Source organism: Rattus norvegicus, chromosome 2 (assembly GCF_036323735.1).
Source record: "Rattus norvegicus strain BN/NHsdMcwi chromosome 2, GRCr8, whole genome shotgun sequence".
Taxonomy (NCBI): Eukaryota; Metazoa; Chordata; class Mammalia; order Rodentia; family Muridae; genus Rattus; species Rattus norvegicus.
The window spans coordinates 28,774,475-28,794,326 of NC_086020.1; the positions used below are offsets into that span (position 1 = coordinate 28,774,475).

Here is a 19,852-nt window from a genome sequence, read left to right on the forward strand (position 1 = left end):
CAGACAAGACGTAAGAGTCAGGCATCTTGGCCCAAGAGGGCTGCAGGTCTGGGTCCAGGGCGGCCATGATGGAATATAAGAATATAGGGGAAGTGTTAGCCATGTGAAGGTTTGGGAGCGGCCCAGTCATTGAGCTGTTTAAGTAATATTAAAATATAAGGCTATGTGTATATCTTTCTTTTGGGAAACACAGGACATTGGGGCAGGTAGGGAGGAATGGGACACTGCTTCCAGGGAGACGTGAGCAGGATTAATTGCTTACAACAACAGTGTCCTCTTACTTTTACAGTTATCAACACTAATAAAGTCACAAATGACCTCCGTGAAGGGATAACAGAGGAGGCTTTGGGAACCCCCAAACAGAGGCCTCTCAGTCTTTGCCTGGAAATAGAATGTATTCTTTCTTAAAGTACTTCAGCCTCAGGAATGACTATTAACAGGCTCCAAAGACCAGGGACACCCCCACTCCAAATCCTTATCGAAGTATAGGGAGAAAGAGGAAAAAGGAAAGGACATATCGAGTTTGCACTTAGCTGGAAGCCAAAAGCGCTTAGCTCCCGGTTGGTTACCTTATAGCGCGACTGCTCCACATCATAGATCTTCTTCTCTGACACCACCTTCGGAGCAAAGAATTTGGCTAACTTCGCGAGGTAGACCCCATTCCGGAGCCCTTCTTCCAGCTCAGTGGTTGGTGGCAATTCTTCAACCAAGCAGACTTCCATCCATCTGCAAAGAGCAGAAAACATTCAAGTTTGAGTGATTCCAGGCAGGTGACACTTTATAAAGGGAGACACACACCGTGCTTTGCTGCGTGCTGGAGACGCTGTGGAAGAATACAGTCCTCCAAGAACTCTCCGAGTACAGGATTTCTGGGCAGAACAAGGATTCAGGACAGAAGGTCAACAAGAGGGTTTAGTTTAGAGGCACAGAACTCCCTAGTGTGCCAGAGCTTGTCAACGTCACCTTCGTGTGAACCTTTGCCAGTTCCCATCAGAGTGTGGGGGGGTGCGGGGGGACCATTTTGTAAGGGCGGAATCAGTCCTGCTGACATTAAAGAAAAATGACTTGAGGCTTACAAACTGGGCAATTCCCATAGAGGCTGTGCCTTAGAGGGGGGCACTCTAAAGCACTACACTCGGGGCAGCTGACTCGTGCAGACTCACTACCAGGAAACTCGGGACCATGGGAAATTCAGCAAGCAGCTTAGAGTCCCCCAGAAACACCCTGGAATACATCCAACATACCCACATTTTGGTGCATATAGTACCCACTGGGTTCTAAAAACATTTTTTTTTTTAAAGATCAGATTAAATCTCAGGGCGTTGGGCCAGTACTTCAGAAACCAGAGCGCCAAGGTCATTGCTGGCTGAGGACTCACAGTGACAGAAAGGCCAGGCAAGCTCACGTTTCACACTGTGAGCTGAAAATCCGAAGTATGAAGTGAATGCTCCTTCTGTCCCTTCCTGGGGCAGCACCTGTGAAGACTGGGCGTTCTCAGAGGGGAAGTCCCAGTCCTGTCACCACGCCACTGAGCCGTGCATACATCCAGCTGTTGGTGTGAGCCCCATGCCTCCCTCCACAGCAGCTTTCTGGAGGCTCTGGACACGGGAGCCTCAGGTTCCCTTAACATGTGGGGGACAGTGAAGCACTGTGCTGGGCACTTCTGTTTTGCCTGTGGCTCTCAACAACTTTGGAAAGCACAGTAAACTCCTGATAAGTAGGGAGGAGTTAGTGGACGGTTATTAGTCACATAAAAAATGGAATATGTGAGAAAAATATAAATAAGAACCCTTGTTTGAAGAGCAAAAATTAAAATTCATTGGGCTGATCCGTGGAACACTTCAAAATATGCACACATATACACATATAAATATGTAAGCGTGTGTGTGTGTGTGTATACATATATTGAGAATACAATGCAATATCAAGGAAAACCAAGGGGACCATGTAAGAGAGAATCTGTGTCTACTACTACCTGGTAGGACACAGTAAGAAAAAGTGGGGATAGACAAAGGACAACATGTGGTTATCCCTGGAGATCAGGGAAAACTTTAGTGTGGCATAAAGAACCAGACTTGGCCTACGTGAGCAGACAGGGAGAAAGTATACACCCGGATGCTGGGCAAACTGTAAGCATAAAAGGAGCATGGCTGACTCATGGGGAAAGCTCAGAGAAGCCTCTGGGCCCTTGGGGAGATATGTGTGTATATGTATATATTCTCAAGCTGGGTTCTGGAGGACCTAACGGGGGTGGGGAGGGGGGAGTGATAACATCTGTTGCCATAGGAAGCAGGGAGCTCCTGGCAGCCTCACAGAAGAGGCCTGACATGTTGACAGCGGTAATTACAACCAATTAATCTGTATAATAGATGCCTCAGAGACACTGCTGAGGAACTGGGTGAGATGGAGGGAACTGGGAAAGGGGGTGGGGGGGGGACAGGAAACAGTTTAAGGAAAGTCTGACAGGGCTAGGGGAGAGCTTTGGCAAAGGGTCAAAGGGAAGTGCAATATGAAGAGGCAGAGAGCAGCACTGACAGGCTCTGCAGCCTCAGACATCTAGCCAGCCTCGTCTCTGCTAAACAAACAGCAAAGACTTTCTCTGTTCTGATATCACAGGGGGCTGTGAACTGGAAGAACAGGGCAACGATGGACTACATATCAGACACAGCGCGAGTGGGAGATATCTGTTGTACATGAACCTTGCTTCCTAAACCTGAACCAAGACTTGGAAAGGAAAAAGGAATGAAAAGAAAGGAAGAGAGTGCCAAGTTTAATAAAAAATCGGGTTATGTTAAAAGCCACTGTACAAGACCAAGCATGTCAGTGAAGTTAGCTTTCCCTAACTATAACAAAACACCTGAGGTAAGTAGCTTATAGAGAGAAAAGGCTGGATCCCGTGGTGAAAGTCTGTAACCCCAGCTCTTTTGGAGGCTGAGACAGAAGGATAGAGAGTTCGAGGCCAGCCTGGGCAACAAAGCAAGCATGATTCTGCCTCTAAAATAGAAAGGGGTAGAGTAAACAGACAGACAGACAGACAGACAGACAGACAGACAGACAGACAGACAGACAGACAGACAAGGTATATTCTGGATCCGTTTCGGAGATTTCAGTCTAAGATAGATCAACCCATGGGGGTAGACGTCTTGTAAGAGTACCAGATAGCAGTAGCAGAAGGTATACGGTGAAACAAGTTGTTCAGTTCATGGATAGGAAACACAACAAAGAGATCAAGGGGCTGGTGTCCCACAATGCCAGCCCTCCACACACACCAAGGCTTCTCCTAATGCAGGCGTAGCGAGCTCCTCAATGGATGCACCCCAGGGACTGAGTCTTTCATGCATGGACCTCTGAGTCCATTCTGCATCAGACTACAGCCCCAAGTTTCTAACTTAGATAAACTAATTAGAACATCAACCTATTTCACAGCGAAATACAATCTGTTTTCAACCAATTATGTTTTCAAATAATTACCCTGAAAGTACTGGGTTTCATATAACAATGTATAAGTGCTTTGTAACAACTTGGTAATTGGGGTGCATGAGGGGTACAATATAGTGACAACTAGTAGGTGGAATACAGGGAGGTATGTTGACAACTGGGAGCAAGGGGCAGTATTCTAAAATAAAACCAACCCTAAGTATAATATCTTAGGACTGAGCTTGCTTTTAGAAGGAAGATAATTGCACCAATTTCATTTGCTTTGTCTGTTATTACACGCACGCAGTTGGCCTTAACATACTTAAGATATAAAAAGCGTGGGTTAGCTATAGCCTTTCAAAATCTGGCCGCGGTATGTAAGCTAGGGATGTTGCTCAGTTGATAGAGTGTCTGCCTGGCACGAATGAAGTCCTAGGTTTCCTCTGTAGAACTGAACAAATGGGGTAGGGTGACTCGTGCCTGTAATCTCAGCATCTGTAAAGGTAGAGGTAGGAGTGAATACCGGGAGTTCAAGGTCATCCTTGACTACATAGAGAATTCGAGATAAGCCTGAGATACATCAAACTCTTTTCCAAAACAATAGGTAGAGATAGACAGACAGACAGACAGACAGACGGATGGACAGACAGACAGACAGATAGAGAAGTGGATGGATGGATGGATGGATGGATGGATGGATGGATGGATGGATGGATGGGTGGGTGGGTGAATGGATGGATGGGTGGATGGATGGATGGGTGGATGGATAGATGGATGGGTGGGTGGGTGGGTGGATGGATGGATGGGTGGATAGATGATGGATGGATGGATGGGTGGATGGATGGGTGGGTGAATGGATGGATGGGTGGATGGATGGATGGGTGGGTGAGAGGGTGGGTGGGTGGATGGATGGATGGATGATGGATGGATAGATGGATGGGTGGGTGGATAGGTGGGTGGATGGATGATGGATGGATAGATGGATGGATGGGTGGATGGATGGAGGTGGATGGATGGATGGATGGATGATGGATGGATAGATGGATGGATGGGTGGGTGGATAGGTGGGTGGATGGATGATGGATGGATAGATGGATAGATGGGTGGATGGATGGATGGGTGGATGGGTAAATGGGTGGGTGGTTGGATGATGGATGGATGGATGGGTGGGTGGGTGGATGGGTGGATGGATGGGTGGGTGGGTGGATGGATGGGTGGATGGGTGGATGGATGGGTGGATGGATGGATGGATGGATGGATGAATGGATGGGTGGATGGATGGGTGGATGGGTGGATGGGTGGATGAGAGGGTGGGTAGCTTTCCTGGAGCTCTTTAAACCCCAAGGACATGCAATTGGATAGTGAAGGAATCGATAAAGTGGCCAAGGGCTTCTGCTAGTGTATTCCCAACTTCAGACATCTCCTATCTCACCAACAGGAGAATGTACCCTGAAGTCCAGGCCCACCGTTTGTTAACATGCGGTAACAAGTCATCCTTAGCTTCTTCCACAGCAGAAGTCATGCATGTCACGGTTTGGACAGCGTGCTTTCCACCCCCCCCCCACCCTCCCCAGTATATAAGCTACATCGGTGTTGGAGGGGGTAGGTGCTTGGAGAGAATCTACTGGCTCAGTCTCTATCTGTCACCCTTTGTAACAGACATGGAAATAGTCCAGGCTACCTCTTGAGGGAGCAAATGGGACAAGAGAGAGGAGGCTACGTGAAGTTGAGAGACTGTCTGAAAAGAGTGCCTGACAGGGGCTGCCGCAGACCTACACTGCATCTCACAGTTCTTCTGGGGAGACGTAGCTTGGAAACCGCTACCAATGACCAGTCAATATATGGTCCATACACATTAAGCCATTGTTCTGGGGCAGGTCTTGCTCACAGAATAAGGTTGGGAAAACTGATAAAGATATAAAAGTGTGAAAACACTTCATAATGAAATGGAAACAGAGATGTGCACACTTGAAAAGAATGAGTGTCCCCTTGGGGTAAACATTCCTGTGATCTATCCCATAAAAGTGTATAGATGGGAACTCCATGTACAGACACTGTATTGTTCAACCCAAAGGCTAGGAGACGGTTGTGGGCAGGCCCTGCTTAGGGTCTGTATCCCAGTCAGAGCATGTGATACACAGGCTGGAGGAAATGATGGGTACCCACTCTGGGCCTGCCTCACACAAACCTTCCACGGAGGTTTTGTTTTGTTTTGTTTTTTAAAGATTTATTTATTTTATATATATGAGATATGAATACACTGTCACTGTCTTCAGACACACCAGAAGAGGGCGTCGTCGGATCTCATTATAGATGGTTGTGAGCCACCATGTGGTTGCTGGGAATTGAACTCAGGACCTCTGGAAGAGCAGCCAGTGCTCTTAACCTCTGAGCCACCTCTCCAGCCCCCACGGAGGTTTTTTAAAAATACAACGTTTGAGTTAATTAACTCCTTGAGAGTTTTATATGTGTGCGTGAGGTATTCTGATCACAGTCTCCCCTCATTTCCTCCCTGAACTTTTCCTGGACCCAACCTTCTTCCCTGAGTAACTCCACTGTTAGACCTATCACGTTTTATCTATCTGCTCTTCAGTTTGTGGGCCACTGGTTCACATCTCAGGTTTGGGGCCCATTATTGAGTTAGTCCTCATATAAAACGTTACTGGATGTACCAGGAGTAGAACTGCTAGGTCATATGGTCTGATGGTTGATATTGATGGGCGGTTGGCAGGATTGTGAATCATCATAGAAACAAATCTCTGAATATGTTCACAAGGAGTTATCTAGAGCAGGTTAACTGAGGTAGGAAACTACCCCCTTTCCCACCCCAACCCTTCCCAATCCCCACCCCTACCCCCTGCTGAGGCAATACTGTTCCATGGGCAGTGGTCTCAGGCTGACAAAAAAGGAAGTAAGGAGTGGACTATGAGCAGCCCCTGCTTCCTGCTCCTCCACCATACTGTCCCTCCTTGACACACTGCATCCCCTGAAACTTTGAGCCCCAATAAACCCTTCCTCAGAATGTTTTTCTCGCAGCAACAAGGCAAGTAAACAATGCATGCAGCAGCTCTATGTGTGTCTTTTAGGGCCTATGCCTGCTTTCTAAAGCACTCAGATACGGTGACGGGAGAGGCTGTCTTGATTCTCTTAGATGTGTATATACATTATCTCAGCATCATATGTTAAAAAGATTTACTGAATAGTCTTGGTACCTCCTGGATAGTGGTTTATGTATGGGTAGTACTGATGCCGGCGAGTAACCAGTTTCCCAGAACTCCCCGTGCTATCAAGAAATGGTATCAAATTTGGCTCAGAAACCCACAGGACTGAAACTGGAACTGGCCCGCCTCCCTTCTGCTGTCTCCGACCTTCCTGTGCTTTCCTGGTCTTTCCACTAATTACTTTTCCTGGCCCGAAGCGCCAACGGGCGAACATCTCATTGCCAAGCACAGGTTGAACCTGGGCAAGGTGGCACACCCCTTTACTCGCAGCTCTTGGGGGCAGAGGCAGGCAGATCTCTGCAAATTTGAAGCCATCCTGGTCTACATAGTGAGCTTCGGGGCAGCCAGGACTACATGGTCAGACCCTGTCTTAAAAACAAAACAACAACGACGACGACGGCGACAACAACAACAACAAAACCCCCTAAAGCCCGAACCACCAGCACCAAACAGGGTAAAGCTACTTAGGAACACCATATGCTGCTGGAGGCTTTGGAGTCAGCCTTGCTGCTGGAGCTCACCGAGCTCATTCATACACAGCCGTTGTACATCGTAGGTGCGAGCAGAGGAAGCTCAAGAAGGATGGAATTGGGGGCAAGTCAGGATGGAGGGAAGAGGCAAAAAACACTATCCTTTTGTCTCACAAGAGACAAAGGCAAAGTCGAAGAAATAAAAAGTACGGTACAAAAACCCCGGGGCAAAGAGTTCATTCTTCTGCACTGTGCTGGGCCTTGACCAGAGGTGGAAGCAGCTGAGACATTTCCTAGGCTTTTGACTCAGGAAATCACTAGCTATAAATCTCGATTTTTCTCATGTAGTAGTGGACAGAATAAATGTCCCTAAGGTAGAACTGCTGGCCCAGATCAGAAAACGAGTTTTTTTTTTTTCCTGCAAAAACCACCCCCTGTTCATGGGGTACCTTTTCCCATGAACTTTCAAGTGTCTCAAGTCTATTTCTCTTCCCCTTGTTTAGAAGCAGCAGCAGCAAGTCATAGACCACTCTGCTTTAGAAAGAACATAAAGAGCTTCCTTTTCTGCTTTTATATGTAAAGTAATTGGCCACTCTTTTACCTTTTGTCACCACCGGAAGTTAAAAAAAAGATACAAAATTAAGAACCAAGGGATAACTTTTTCATGAGCTGATGGCCAATGTGAAACTACATTAGCAGTTCAGAGGAATGTGGGTGCAGGAAACCGCCAAGCTATGGGGCAGCCATGGATCGCCTTCCTACGCTCTCAAAATCTCGCTTGGCTCATTATAAGACAGTGATATGAATCTAGGTATTTTCTTTAAACCAGAGGTACACAAACGCCATGAACAGAATCAGTAGGGATGCTGTGGTGAGACATACCTGTAAGCCTATATATATATAAAAGTATATATGTATATATACATACCTGTAAGCTATAGATAGATAGATAGATAGATAGATAGATAGATAGATAGATAGATAGATAGATAGATAGATATAAAAGAAAGAAAGACCTGGACCCTTGGGGGGCTCTCAGAGCCTGAGCCACCAACCAAAGAACATACACAGGCTGGACTAAAGCCTGGCCCAGATGTAGCAGATACACAGTTCATTCTTCATGTAGGTCCTCCAACAACTGGAGTGGGGACTGTCCCTAAAGCTGTTGCCTGTCTGTGGAATCCATCCCCTAACTGGTCTGGCCTCAGTGGGAGAGGATGGGCCTGACCTTGTGGAGTCTTTGATGTGTCACGGTGGGGCATCCCCAGGGAAGCCCACCATCTCAGAGGAGAAGGAGAGGGGGACTGGGGAGAGGATTGTGTGAGGGGAGATGGGGGGCAGTGACTGGATGTAAAATACCTAAATAAATGGGAGAAAGAAAGAATACACGACTCTAATATCTGTGAGGAACAGACTGGACTTTAGGAAGATGATTTCGAAGAATTTGTTGAGATTGGCAAACATTTTGCACATTTCCATGGAACACCGGTTCAGTTAGACACTAATAGGCACCACTGGAAGAAATATAGGTATAAAGACAGGTTGGAAAAAGTCTCAGGTGGATTAAGAATGATGTCGCATATTGAATAAAAGGCCTTCACTATCAAATGAGCAAGCACTTGGTTGGTATTTTGTATAAAGTAGCTTTTCTGTGTTACCACCACGGACGTTCGGTTGAGGAGACAGTTGAATACTGAAAGCAGGGCCTGGGAGCTCATTTATAGTAAACACAAAAGGAAAAAAAGAAAAAGAAAAAAGAAGTGAAAGAAGAAATTGTTAATCCAAAACTAAAGAGAACTTGAAGATTTGGAGAAAAACGTAACCAATCCATAGTGAAAGAAAAAGTTAGGATGCCCTGGAGAGATTAGTCTATCAATCCTTGGAATTGTTCATGGATGCCCTGGAACTGGAGATATGGACTGGTGTACGCTGCCAGGTGGGTGCTGGGAACTGAGCTGGGTCCCCTGTGAGAGCGGTGGGTACGCTTCAAGCTGAGCTGTGCTCTAGGCCCCTGAGTCGATGCATTTTGCTTGTCCAGAGAACAGAGTTCGGGAGGGTCTCCAAGCACGCCTCTTTGGAATCGTGCGTCAAAGCCATAACCTCTAGCATCTCAGTGTCTGACTATATTTGGAGAGGGAGCATTTAATGAGATAAATTAAAACAAGGCCTTGAAAGTGGGTCTATATCTAGTCTGTCTGGTGTCTAATAAGAAGGGGAACTTAGAAAGAGCATGTGACAACAAGAGAAGACACCCAATGCCCAGGCAGCATGGTCTTGAACCTTTAGCCCTGCTTAAGCACAAAATGCCATATAAGCTCCACCTACGCTTTGCCGTATAGCTTGAGGGTAATTTTATGCAGTTTTGGTGTGTGTGGATTTTAACATGAGGACGAGTGGGGATTTCCCACGTGGCATTATGCTAGAACGTTTTAGATTTTTGGAGTATTTCACATTTTTACTAAGGGTTTTGGACGATTTGTTGGACCTCACCACCAAGAGGGCTACTCCGTGTGGACCTTGTTTGTCCTGAGAAGTGCACAGCACAAACCTTGAATAGAGGTTCTTAACCTGTGGGTGGCGACCCCTTGGGGTAGTCAAATGACCCTTTTGTAGGGATCACATATCAGATACCCTGAGTATCAGATATTTATATTATAATTTATAACTGTAGCGAAATCACAGTTATGAAGTAGCAATGAAAATAACTTTATGGTTGGTGGTCACCACAAAATGAGGTCGCAGTGTTAAGAAGAGTAAGACCCTCTGCTCCAGAGTAAGATGTTCAGGCTAGACCGATGCTCAACTCTATGAGTTGTGTCTCTCCCTCGGCTAAGCCAAGCCTCAATTCCCTCCTTTGTGACAGGATAACAGGAGGGTGGATGAGAGTTTATTGAAACAGAGCTCTAGCACCCAGCACATGGAAACACCCCCACTAAGTAGCAGGTATTACAACTTCTCACATCCTAGGACCTTCCTCTGCCCAGCCGCCAACCCCAGCTGTACAGACTCCAGGCAGCAATCAGGCCAGCAGATGTCTATGCCAAACTACTCCTCTGCCACAGCCTGCCCATCCCTGCGAATCCACTTCACATTCTGTCGCCGTCTACAAATTATAGCCTTCGCTGATAATGAATAAAGTAAATCGTAAATATTTGCCTAGGTTTGTGACAGCCAGGTTTTCTCTAGAATGAGCCGCTCACAACAGAGTACTGACAATTGCAAACAACTGCCATCCACAGTTACTTAGCATGTTGGCTAACGCCTAGCCTGCAGTTGGCACCTCCAGGGACGTGTTCTTATACCAGCTCAGGAAGCAGAGAGGGGCCGAGAGAGCCAGTAAACAGTGGGACTATGATTTAATTCGGACTGTCACCTCTGCGGGACACATCTCTGCCACAGTCCCCTCAGCTCTGACAAACCATTTAAGATTAGTGAGGTGAGCGGGGCTTAAGGCTCACTCCCTAGGACTAACTACTGATTGAGCAGGAACTCACAGTAAAGCCCTGTCTAAACGATTCAGATCTAAACTCCTAAAGCAAGGAGTTTCTGCCCTTCGATACAGCACTGAGTTGAACACACTATCTATGATGAGTTGATGTTTCTAGAACAGCAGTTCTCAACCTGTAGGTTGGATGACCCTTTCACAGGGGTTGCACATCAGATACCCTGCATATCAGATGTCTACATTATGATTCATAACAGTAGCAGAATTACAGTTATGAAGTAGGAATGAAGATATCTTTATGGTTGGGGGTGGGGTCAACAGAACATGAGGTACTGTATTGAAGGGTCATAGCATTAGGAAGGTTGAAAACCACGCTTCCAGAAACATCTGCGGAGTATAAATGCGCTCTGGGCTTTAGGGGCACGAGAACCCGAGTTCAGACATGGTTCTGCACTTTAGTCATGCTCTCTTTGGGTCACAACAATCTTCCCTGGTCACAGTGCCCCCTTTGAGAAATTTAGGTCTAATACAGTTAATGCCGCAGAGCTGTCATGAAAATAGAGATATCATACACGGAATCATCCTGTCCCAAAGTGCCCAGCATGCAACGGGTGCTTAAGAGATAACTGTTCCCCAGAAATACAAAGACAGTAGGAAGCTGAGCTTGGTTTAAAGATGTTCCAACAGACATACCACACTGCCCTCCATGGAGCAGCCCAACCATAGTCCCCTTAGCATCTACCAGCTAAATTCTGTTTGGTGGAGACTGCTGGGACATAAGACGCCCTACAGGAAAACGTGCTACCCACTGAGCTTCAGGGTATGAGCACTCCAAAGTATGAGTGCATCCCATGGCTTCTCTAAAACTTGCTACAAGTGAGACTGGAGTGTCGGGTACATTTGCAATGCAAACCTCCTCCCATACTGTAAGATAACCAGAGCAGGGTGCAGAGGAAGAGAAACGAAGAGAGAAGCAAAAGTACCCCAGCGGCTCCCCGGCACGTCGACTGTGTAAAAATACAGTATAAATAGCAACCTAGGAGGCGATGAAGCAGATTTCCCCGTGCTATGTGGACCATCTAACCAACATGATCTCCCTTCTTGCACTTTCCAACATTCCTTGCAGGAAAAGGAAAGCAGCACGCAACATGCTCCCAAAGACTGTCATCTAATTTGACCAAGTTTCTCCCTACCCTTGACTCTCTCTCAACAGAATGGCAAAAAGGACAGAAAAAGCCAGGCAGCGGAAGAAAGTTAACAGGCAGAAGCTATAGCCAGCGTTTCCTCTCTTCTCTCCCTCCCCTTAAACTAAGACACCTCTCTTAGAGGTGAAGATTAAAATAAGAGCCATGAATAGATTCTTCAACAGTCTAAGGGACAAAGGGACAACCAATATTTAAGTGTGAGCAATGATTCCTTAATGCCATAGCCACAGCCCCCCTCCTCCCGTAGCCTCATCCCAAGTTCTTTCCCAGTCTTTATTGATTTTCCCCACCCCCACTACCAGCTGTACTAAGGAAGTGACAAATGGGGACTCACTAGATGCCATCAATCATTGTCACGAAGAGGAAAATGAAAAGAATCCAACATATGTTCTTGCAAATGCCGCCCCCTCTCCTCCTGCGCCCCCCCTTTTCTGATACACACACGCTTTCCAAGGGGTCAGCCACTTTTTAATTTCCCTTCAGTGGAGATGTATGAAGAACAGACAGCATCCAACTATGATGGTTTTTTTTTTCTTTTTCCACATTTGTTCACAGGTATAAGTTCATGGTTCATAAAGGCCAGACTGAAGAGGGCTGCACACCCACACTCCTGCCGGCCGCAATCTGTGAGCAGAAGCATTGAGGATGGAGCCAATGCCTCTCTGGCACCAGGTGGGACGGCTGAGGAGAAAGGATGCACAATGCAGGTGGCAGATGGTGCTCTCTACAGTGTGTTCTGGAGACAGAGAACAGGAGTTCCCTATTGCTCGGCTGACCACCGTGACACTTGATAGATCAATTCCTATGGCAACGGCTCTAAGCACAATGCACTAAAAATAAAACAGGGGTGTTTTAAATGGAAGATAGATGCTTGAGATGGTCTCCAGGGATGTGGCAAGGAGCAGAATGCGGCCACTGGCATCACAAGCCAGAGACAGATTTCTCTTTCACTCTGTAATTCCCAACTGGGCATGTAATCTGGCTAAATAATGGGAGAGAGTCTACAGCAATATGGAGCAGCTTTGAAAAACAACTGTCTGAGGGACTGATCACAAAGACTTTTAAAAACAAGCAACTTTGAAGGCCAGTGACAGGGGCTGTATACTATGTGGCGAAACCCTCTGAACCTTTCTAACTTGTAACAGAAAAACCAAGGCAAGGGGGTGATGCGAACATAATGGCAGAACATTTGTAACGTTTTCATTATTTGAATGGACACAGGGGATGTTGGAGTTAAGGTGGTAGAATTCAAGGGTTTCCTAACAAATGGGCTGGCCAAACCTTTGGCCTAAGTAAAATTCCAGGTATATAATAAAAAAACATTGCAAGGAGATGAACCCACGTAGATGATACACTTTTTATGTAGCAGGGAATAGGAGTCAAAGGAAATCACTTATAAGGGGCCCAGCACAAATCTATGCCGTGTGCACACAGTGAGCCTCTGCAGGATGCTCTGAGGAGTGGGTCAGCTCAGCCTTTGCCCCTGGCATCCCCCAGCAGGGCCAGGCGTGGCTCTCAGGTTGCAGAAGGAAACCGTTGCACTGTCAGAGCAGCAGTGACACGCCTCCTGCTCTCGGTTGCCTTAGATGACACTGCTTCTGTTGGGTGCCAGGTTCTGAATGCCCCTCTCCTTAAAAGCAGAATAACAGGCTGTCTACACTACTACATTACACAATGAAATACTAACTGTACATTACTATATACGTATGATGTATTATGTATGCATATAGAACCCTAACTGTATGGTTTTATATACAGTAGTGTATTAATATAACCTTACTTATATGGTAACTTTATTATATAATGTGAATGTGTACACAACTGTCCCTTGGTATCCATGAAGGATCAATTCTAGATGATCGACTCAATTCTATGAAACATTTGCATATAAACATTTGCATATAAATATTTGCATATAAACATTTACATATAAACAGCTGCACATAAACATTTGCATATAAATATTTGCATATGTAAATATAGAAAGGCTGTACCTGGTGCCTCCTCCCCCATTTTTTAAATCACCCCTAGGATACTTTAAATACCTGATATAAGTATAAATGGTAGAAATATTTATATTTCACGGTTTAGGAAACTAGGAGAAGAATAGTCGATCTGTGTTTGGAGGATCTTTTCCCCAGAATACTTTTGAGCCAAGGTTGTTTGGATTTGCAGGCACAGGACACATAGAACTGGAGAGCCAACTGCATCACTACGTCAGTATGAGGTCATCACTGAGTATCTATCAACATAGTTACTGATATCTATGCAGACATTATCCCTAGTGAAAGGCACTGGTAGGTGTGCTCACTCACGGGGAGAGCTAGGCAAGAAGACGTAATTTTCCCTGTGCGCCCTTCCTTTGGACCTTTTAAATTTAATAAAATGTGTGGATATGGAAAATAAGCCATCACAGCCTTTAATTAAGGTAGCCACCCACTCTGTACATAGGATACAAAATAAGAAGGAAAATGTTCCCGATCTACCTGAGCTAGAGGGAAGCCTGCCAGGCCCTGCTCTCCAGCTACTCATGTTCTCCTTACCCTTCCCTCACGAGGCCTCTTCAAGCAGCTCAACCCCAGGCAACTCACCAGGGGGCAGCATTCACTGCTGGGCAACTGTTTCTACTTCTTGATTTTATATAGACATTAATAATTAATGACAGCCCTGCCAGCCAGACTACCTTTCTAGGACCAAAGTCATCTGGAGAGTGTCTTCTCTGTCACGTGCCTCTGCCCTGGTGTCTCCATATATCTTGGCATGGGGAGTATGGCCTCTGATCGGGGCTGGGCGGCAAGGCCCCTGAGGGCTACAGCCTCATACCTTAGAAATCATCTAATATTTCTATAAGTCAATAGGCTGCTCTTTCTTTCCAGATTTTGTTGGTGGTAGTGGTTTTTGTTGCTTGTTTTTTGTTTTTTTTTTTTGGTTCTTTTTTTTTCGGAGCTGGGGACTGAACCCAGGGCCTTGTGCTTCCTAGGTAAGCGCTCTACCACTGAGCTAAATCCCCAGCCCTTGTTGCTTGTTTTTTAACCACCTACCAGTGTTGTGGTCCTAACATCAGCTCGTTGGGGTCAAGAGGTCATGAAAGCAGAGAAAGGCAAGCCCAGCCTGGAATTTGGCAAAACAAGCCTCGTTAGCACTGTCCAACTAGGACCTGACACCTTAGTGGCTAACCGCCATGGACTCTCACCAAGAGTCTACACCGTGTGGAGACTTTCCAGACAGTGAGGTATCGTTTCCCTTGTCTACAATGTCATCATTGCCCTGCATTAAACAGTCACCAGAAAGAAAATTCATTCTTGAGTAATCGTCTTACGGAGAGAGGAAACGGAGGCCCATCTGCATAAAAGGCCTTCTCTACGCTGTCCCCGTGGGGAAAAAGCAGCAGGTCTCTTCTGAGAGAGGGGCAAGAAGGGACCAGAAAATAAACATCTATGTCATAAGAAGTTCAAAAGGATATCTCTACAACTGGATACTGTGACTAGTTAGAAAGAGAAGTCAGGACCAGCCAGATGGCTCAGTTGATAGAAGAAGCCCTTGCTGCCAAGGTTAACAAGGTGAGTTCCATTCTAGAACCACGTGGTAAAAGATCAACTCCTACAAGGTGTCCTTGGACCGCTACTTTGATTCTCTGTGCTGGTGTGTGTGTGTGTGTGTGTGTGTGTGTGTGTGTGTGTGTGTGTGTAAATAAACAAATTTAAAAGAGAAAAATGACAGATCAGGAAAAAAAAACCCAGACAGATACATCCCCTCCCCCCTCCAAAAAAAGAAAGAAACAAACAAACAGGCAGAGATAAACACTGGGCTGGGCTGCGCTCACACTCTGGGGATTACCTCTGTGCATGACATTAAGGTTTCTAGCTCAGTTGCAGAGACAAATGACCCAAAGAGTTTTAGAGAAGAAGTCCTATCTTGGAGAATGGCTGGAACAGGAGGGTATCCACACTGGGGTTTGCTATCACCTCCAGGCTTCTCTGACTAGCCTCAGGTAAGTCCCAGTGTCAGCCACAGTTTTCACCTTCACTGAGGTATTTGGTGACCACACAGAGGGAGGCTGAGACCATGTGACAGTCACAGGAAGGCTTGAGGGAACAGGAGCCTGTTATAAGAGACCTCTCCTCTCCTCGGGCTTCTTAGGTTTCAGGAAATATGGCTTGAACGACAGTGCAGCCAGCTCTGTACAATAACAAATCATGCTGCGGGGGCGTTCTGGGGCCAGCTTGGGTTTCACAACGAACTCCTCCCCCGCCAAACTTCCCCATACTGGTTATGGATAAGCGGCAAGAGCTAATTCACAGGCTACACAGCCACAGGCCTTACTCCTTCTCGACAGATACAAGTGACATAGATTTCTTAAGCCACAGAACGCTACATGGACAGGCACACGCGCTCTCACACATACCTCTACACATGGGAAAAGGAGGCATGTCAAGAGCATCGGCGCCAGAGGACAGCAGGTAGGGTGACTAAGGAAAGGGCTGCTAGGTCATCCTGACAGTTTCAGGTTCATGGCAAGGACTCAGTAGAGGAAGCTAAAGGACAGCAGGAGACCGAGTGCTACAGGTAATCGGTCTCATCCATGGACACCTCCTGGACCTTCCTAAAGGAAAACAGATGTCCTAAAGCAGTTCTAGAACACAAGCTCAAATTACTCAAGGAAAGAGGAAATAAACGTAAAGTGATTTTCAACCGGTCGGATCTGCTCAGGGCTTGCTGCCACCACGTGGGAATGAGCCGGCTGTAGATGTTTATCGGGGAGGAGCGTGTCGCTGGAAGTGTCGCTGGAAGTACGGAGCAGCAGTATAGAGTAGAGGCATTAGTCATATCTAATCACCTAAATTATTTATATAATTTGGAATAAGGCCAGACTAACTTTAGCCTCAGAAAAATCTACCCCGGGCCGGATATGCAAACAGATACCTGTCTGTGTGGGTTAGCCAGTCAGGGAGGGAAGTGGGCTGGGTGGGGGCTGCACGGGACACCTCTTCCCTCTCATGAATGCACGAGCACAGTGTGACGAACACAACCTTTGGGGGTTTCCTTAGAACTGGGGAGTTCAGCCTTCAAATGTTCATTACGAATGATGACACAGCTAAACACGGCTGTGTTGAATGAAACACACCTGAGATAGCATTTATAGTGCTCTCTCTTTTTTCCCTCCCTCCCTCTCTCTCCCTCCCTTCCTCCTACTCTTGTCTATGAACTCATTTTCATATAGGATCAAGGTGGTCATGAGTATACAGGGGGACGATTTACTCTTTCCAGCACATTCTTGAAAACTATAGCTTTCTTACTGATAAAAACATGCTGAAAGAAACTTGATAAAAGTAACCGGGAGGAATCCAGGAATACATCAAAACTCTGCTGAAGCGGCCTGGCACAGGCATTGGTGTGGCTGACTTAAGAAAAAAAAAAAAACCCAAGCAGATACAAATGTTGCCCAGGATGCAGCCACCCAAAGGCTCCTGCCCTTTCTCCTTCCTGCCCGAACCTGGCCCTTGGGCCTGGACACTTTGCCAGGTAGCTGGAGTGCTCCCTCTGCCTGATCTAGGTTTCCAGCAGCAGTCAGGTAGCTTGCCCTTGTGAGCCAATAACTGGATACTCACTCCCGTTCCCCCCTTTTCTCTTGTATCTGCTGAATAAATGAACCAGACTACAGTTTCCTGGAGCCCAATTCCCACGTGATTGCCATCTCTGCTATTAAAGTGAGCCTCCCCGAGGTCATCGGATTTGCTGCTTTCTTAGTTGGGTGCAAGGAGGGTGTGGAGATTGAACAGTCTGCCTAAGAGAACACACCTTTGGAGCTCCTGGCAGTGAGTCCGTAGGAAGAACTCAAAGGAAACCTGGAGAAACGTGAATCTCCTATTCATACGGGCAATTAAAATAATGTTGTGGTGGCCCCCATAGTATCTTTAGCATCTTCCTCAAGCAAGATACACTGGAAGCCCTGTGTTCAAATTCTACACGAGTAGTCATGAGTGGTAGCTTGGTGCCGCCCTCTCTGATAAGAGGACAGGATACGGGGGTGGGGGTGGGAGTGTCACACTCTAGGCACTAAGTTCAAGTAATGTCTGAGGACACCGCCAATGTAAAAGGGACACTACTGAGTGGGACTTCTTCATTAGAATTAGAGTCAACCCCAGAGCTGACGGCATGGTACTGGGGATGGAGATCGTCCCCTACAGAGCGCTAAGAGGACCAGTCTAATTCCTTGATAGTTCCACAAGGAAAGAAAGATTGGTTGATGGCCTGGTGGGGACTGAAAGTTTCTAGTCCAGGCTACTGTTCACCTCTCAACAAGTTAGGACCATGGGACAGTTTCCATAAGAACCACTAGGAACATCCTTCCCCCTCCATAACCTCCTCCCCCCCATGAGGAAGATGGCTACTATGTGAAAGAGTTGAAACAATTTAACTTCCTTCCCATAGGTTGGGGGGAGGGTACCCACAGCACAAGACTGGGACCCACTTCTGAGCTAGACATTTAGAAGGAGGAAAGCTCAGGGGAGGATCCCTGTGCAAATAGTATGGTGTGGGTTACAGAAAAGAAGAATACATCCCACCCTAGGGCTAGAGCCTTGGGGCAGAGCACAGACCATAGTAGTGAAAAGGGCTGTTTTTGAAGAGAGGTTGAAAGGGTAGGCACTTCTTAGCTTCCAGGCAGCAGCTGATCACGGAAAAAGACGACCACTCAAGGGAGGAGTTGGAGGCACAAATGTGGCATTAATACCTAGTGGTATAAGAGGGACCTTGTTTAACCTCAGAATAGTTTCTTCAGGGAGGAACCAGGATGCCACTGTGCAGCCGCAGGGGAGTCAGTCTCTCTCTCTCTCTCTCTCTCTCTCTCTCTCTCTCTCTCTCTCTCTCTCTCACACACACACACACACACACACACACACACACACACCCCTTCAGCATCAGAACAAAGCCTACAGAAGCAGAGACTGGCAAGAGGTACTAACTAACTACTGCTCAGTACATCAAATGTCTACCTGCCTCTTGTCCTGGTTCCCCATTCTCTCCTTTTTGCCCTGGGTTAGTGACCCGCCACACCTGGCAGCTGAGGACTTTTATAATGTGCTCGGGATGTCGTTCAGAACCTGGAAATGGGGCACAAAACAGAGTACAGCTGGAAACTATACCCATGGAAGATCAAACCCCTTTATGTTGTCACCCCAACAAAGTAAGCGAGGCTTAAGAAGTCAATGACACAGATGCCGGGGGTAAAGACACATCTGCTGCTAGCTCCCTGATGAAGCTGGGTGTGAGGACAGGTCCACCAGGACTTTCCAATAGCTGGTGGTAGTCAGAGTCAGCTGTGGGCCCCTGGTGGCCTCTGGCAAAGCAGGGCTTCTTGACAGTTCTCATGGTCTGAGAAGAGAATGAGTAGGGTTCCCTGACTCAGAGCTCTGTGCCCAAGTCTCATCCTTCCCCGTAAGTTAGCACATGCCCATATGCATTGGGAAGCAGGCAATATGTGCTCCATCCCCTAACAGCTCTCTGCCAGGGGATGGCTGCACCCACGTTATAAAGATACATCATCTGAGAGTAACACCCATGGTCCAGATGACAGCCCAGCATTCCAACTCTGCTCCCTTCTAAAGGAAGAAGCAGGCTGGCTCTGCCCACAGTGCTGACCTTGCTGCCAAAGAGGACCAGCAGTCAAGGGGGCACAGATAGCTGTGAGTGTTCACAGTGATTTCAGAACCCACATCTGCTCATAAGGGGCTGGAAAATGGAACCATTCGTGTATATCGCTAAATCTCCTCGTGCTAGGAGGATGAGAACACAAACACTGAATCAACCCATCTACTTTGTTCCTTAGTAACTCTGGGAAGGGAACACCAGGACTTGACAACTCCAGTCTGACCTTTAGCAGAAGAACAAAGGCACTATTGAAGGGGAAAAAACCGAGTCCCGAACAGAATGCACCAGAACTCACACTTGCCAAGCTGTCTGCACTTTGGAATTTTGCAGTGTTTAATGTCAACTGTCCCTAACTGGCCCTGTGGGTCTCTCTGAAAATCCACTATTATAACCCATTCTATATGAGGGTTTTAGACAATCAGAAGTCCACTGGAGTACTCAGAT

The 19,852-nt window shown here is 46.7% G+C and overlaps 1 protein-coding gene across 2 annotated transcripts in view; it reads right to left on the reverse strand.

The window, feature by feature from the left end:
- Positions 1-19,852, reverse strand: part of Iqgap2 (IQ motif containing GTPase activating protein 2) — a 275,092-nt gene that overhangs the window by 144,917 nt on the left and 110,323 nt on the right. Inside the window, exons 1-2 of one of the 2 annotated variants that reach the window (XM_063281081.1) lie at positions 799-851; positions 570-726 (exon numbers count right to left, since the gene is read on the reverse strand). In XM_063281081.1, coding sequence (XP_063137151.1) covers positions 570-722 — 153 coding nt within the window. In that variant the 5' untranslated portion in view covers positions 723-726; positions 799-851. Of the gene's footprint in view, positions 1-569; positions 727-798; positions 852-19,852 lie in introns of those variants that run through there. The other variant, NM_001427125.1, reaches the window with a different exon arrangement.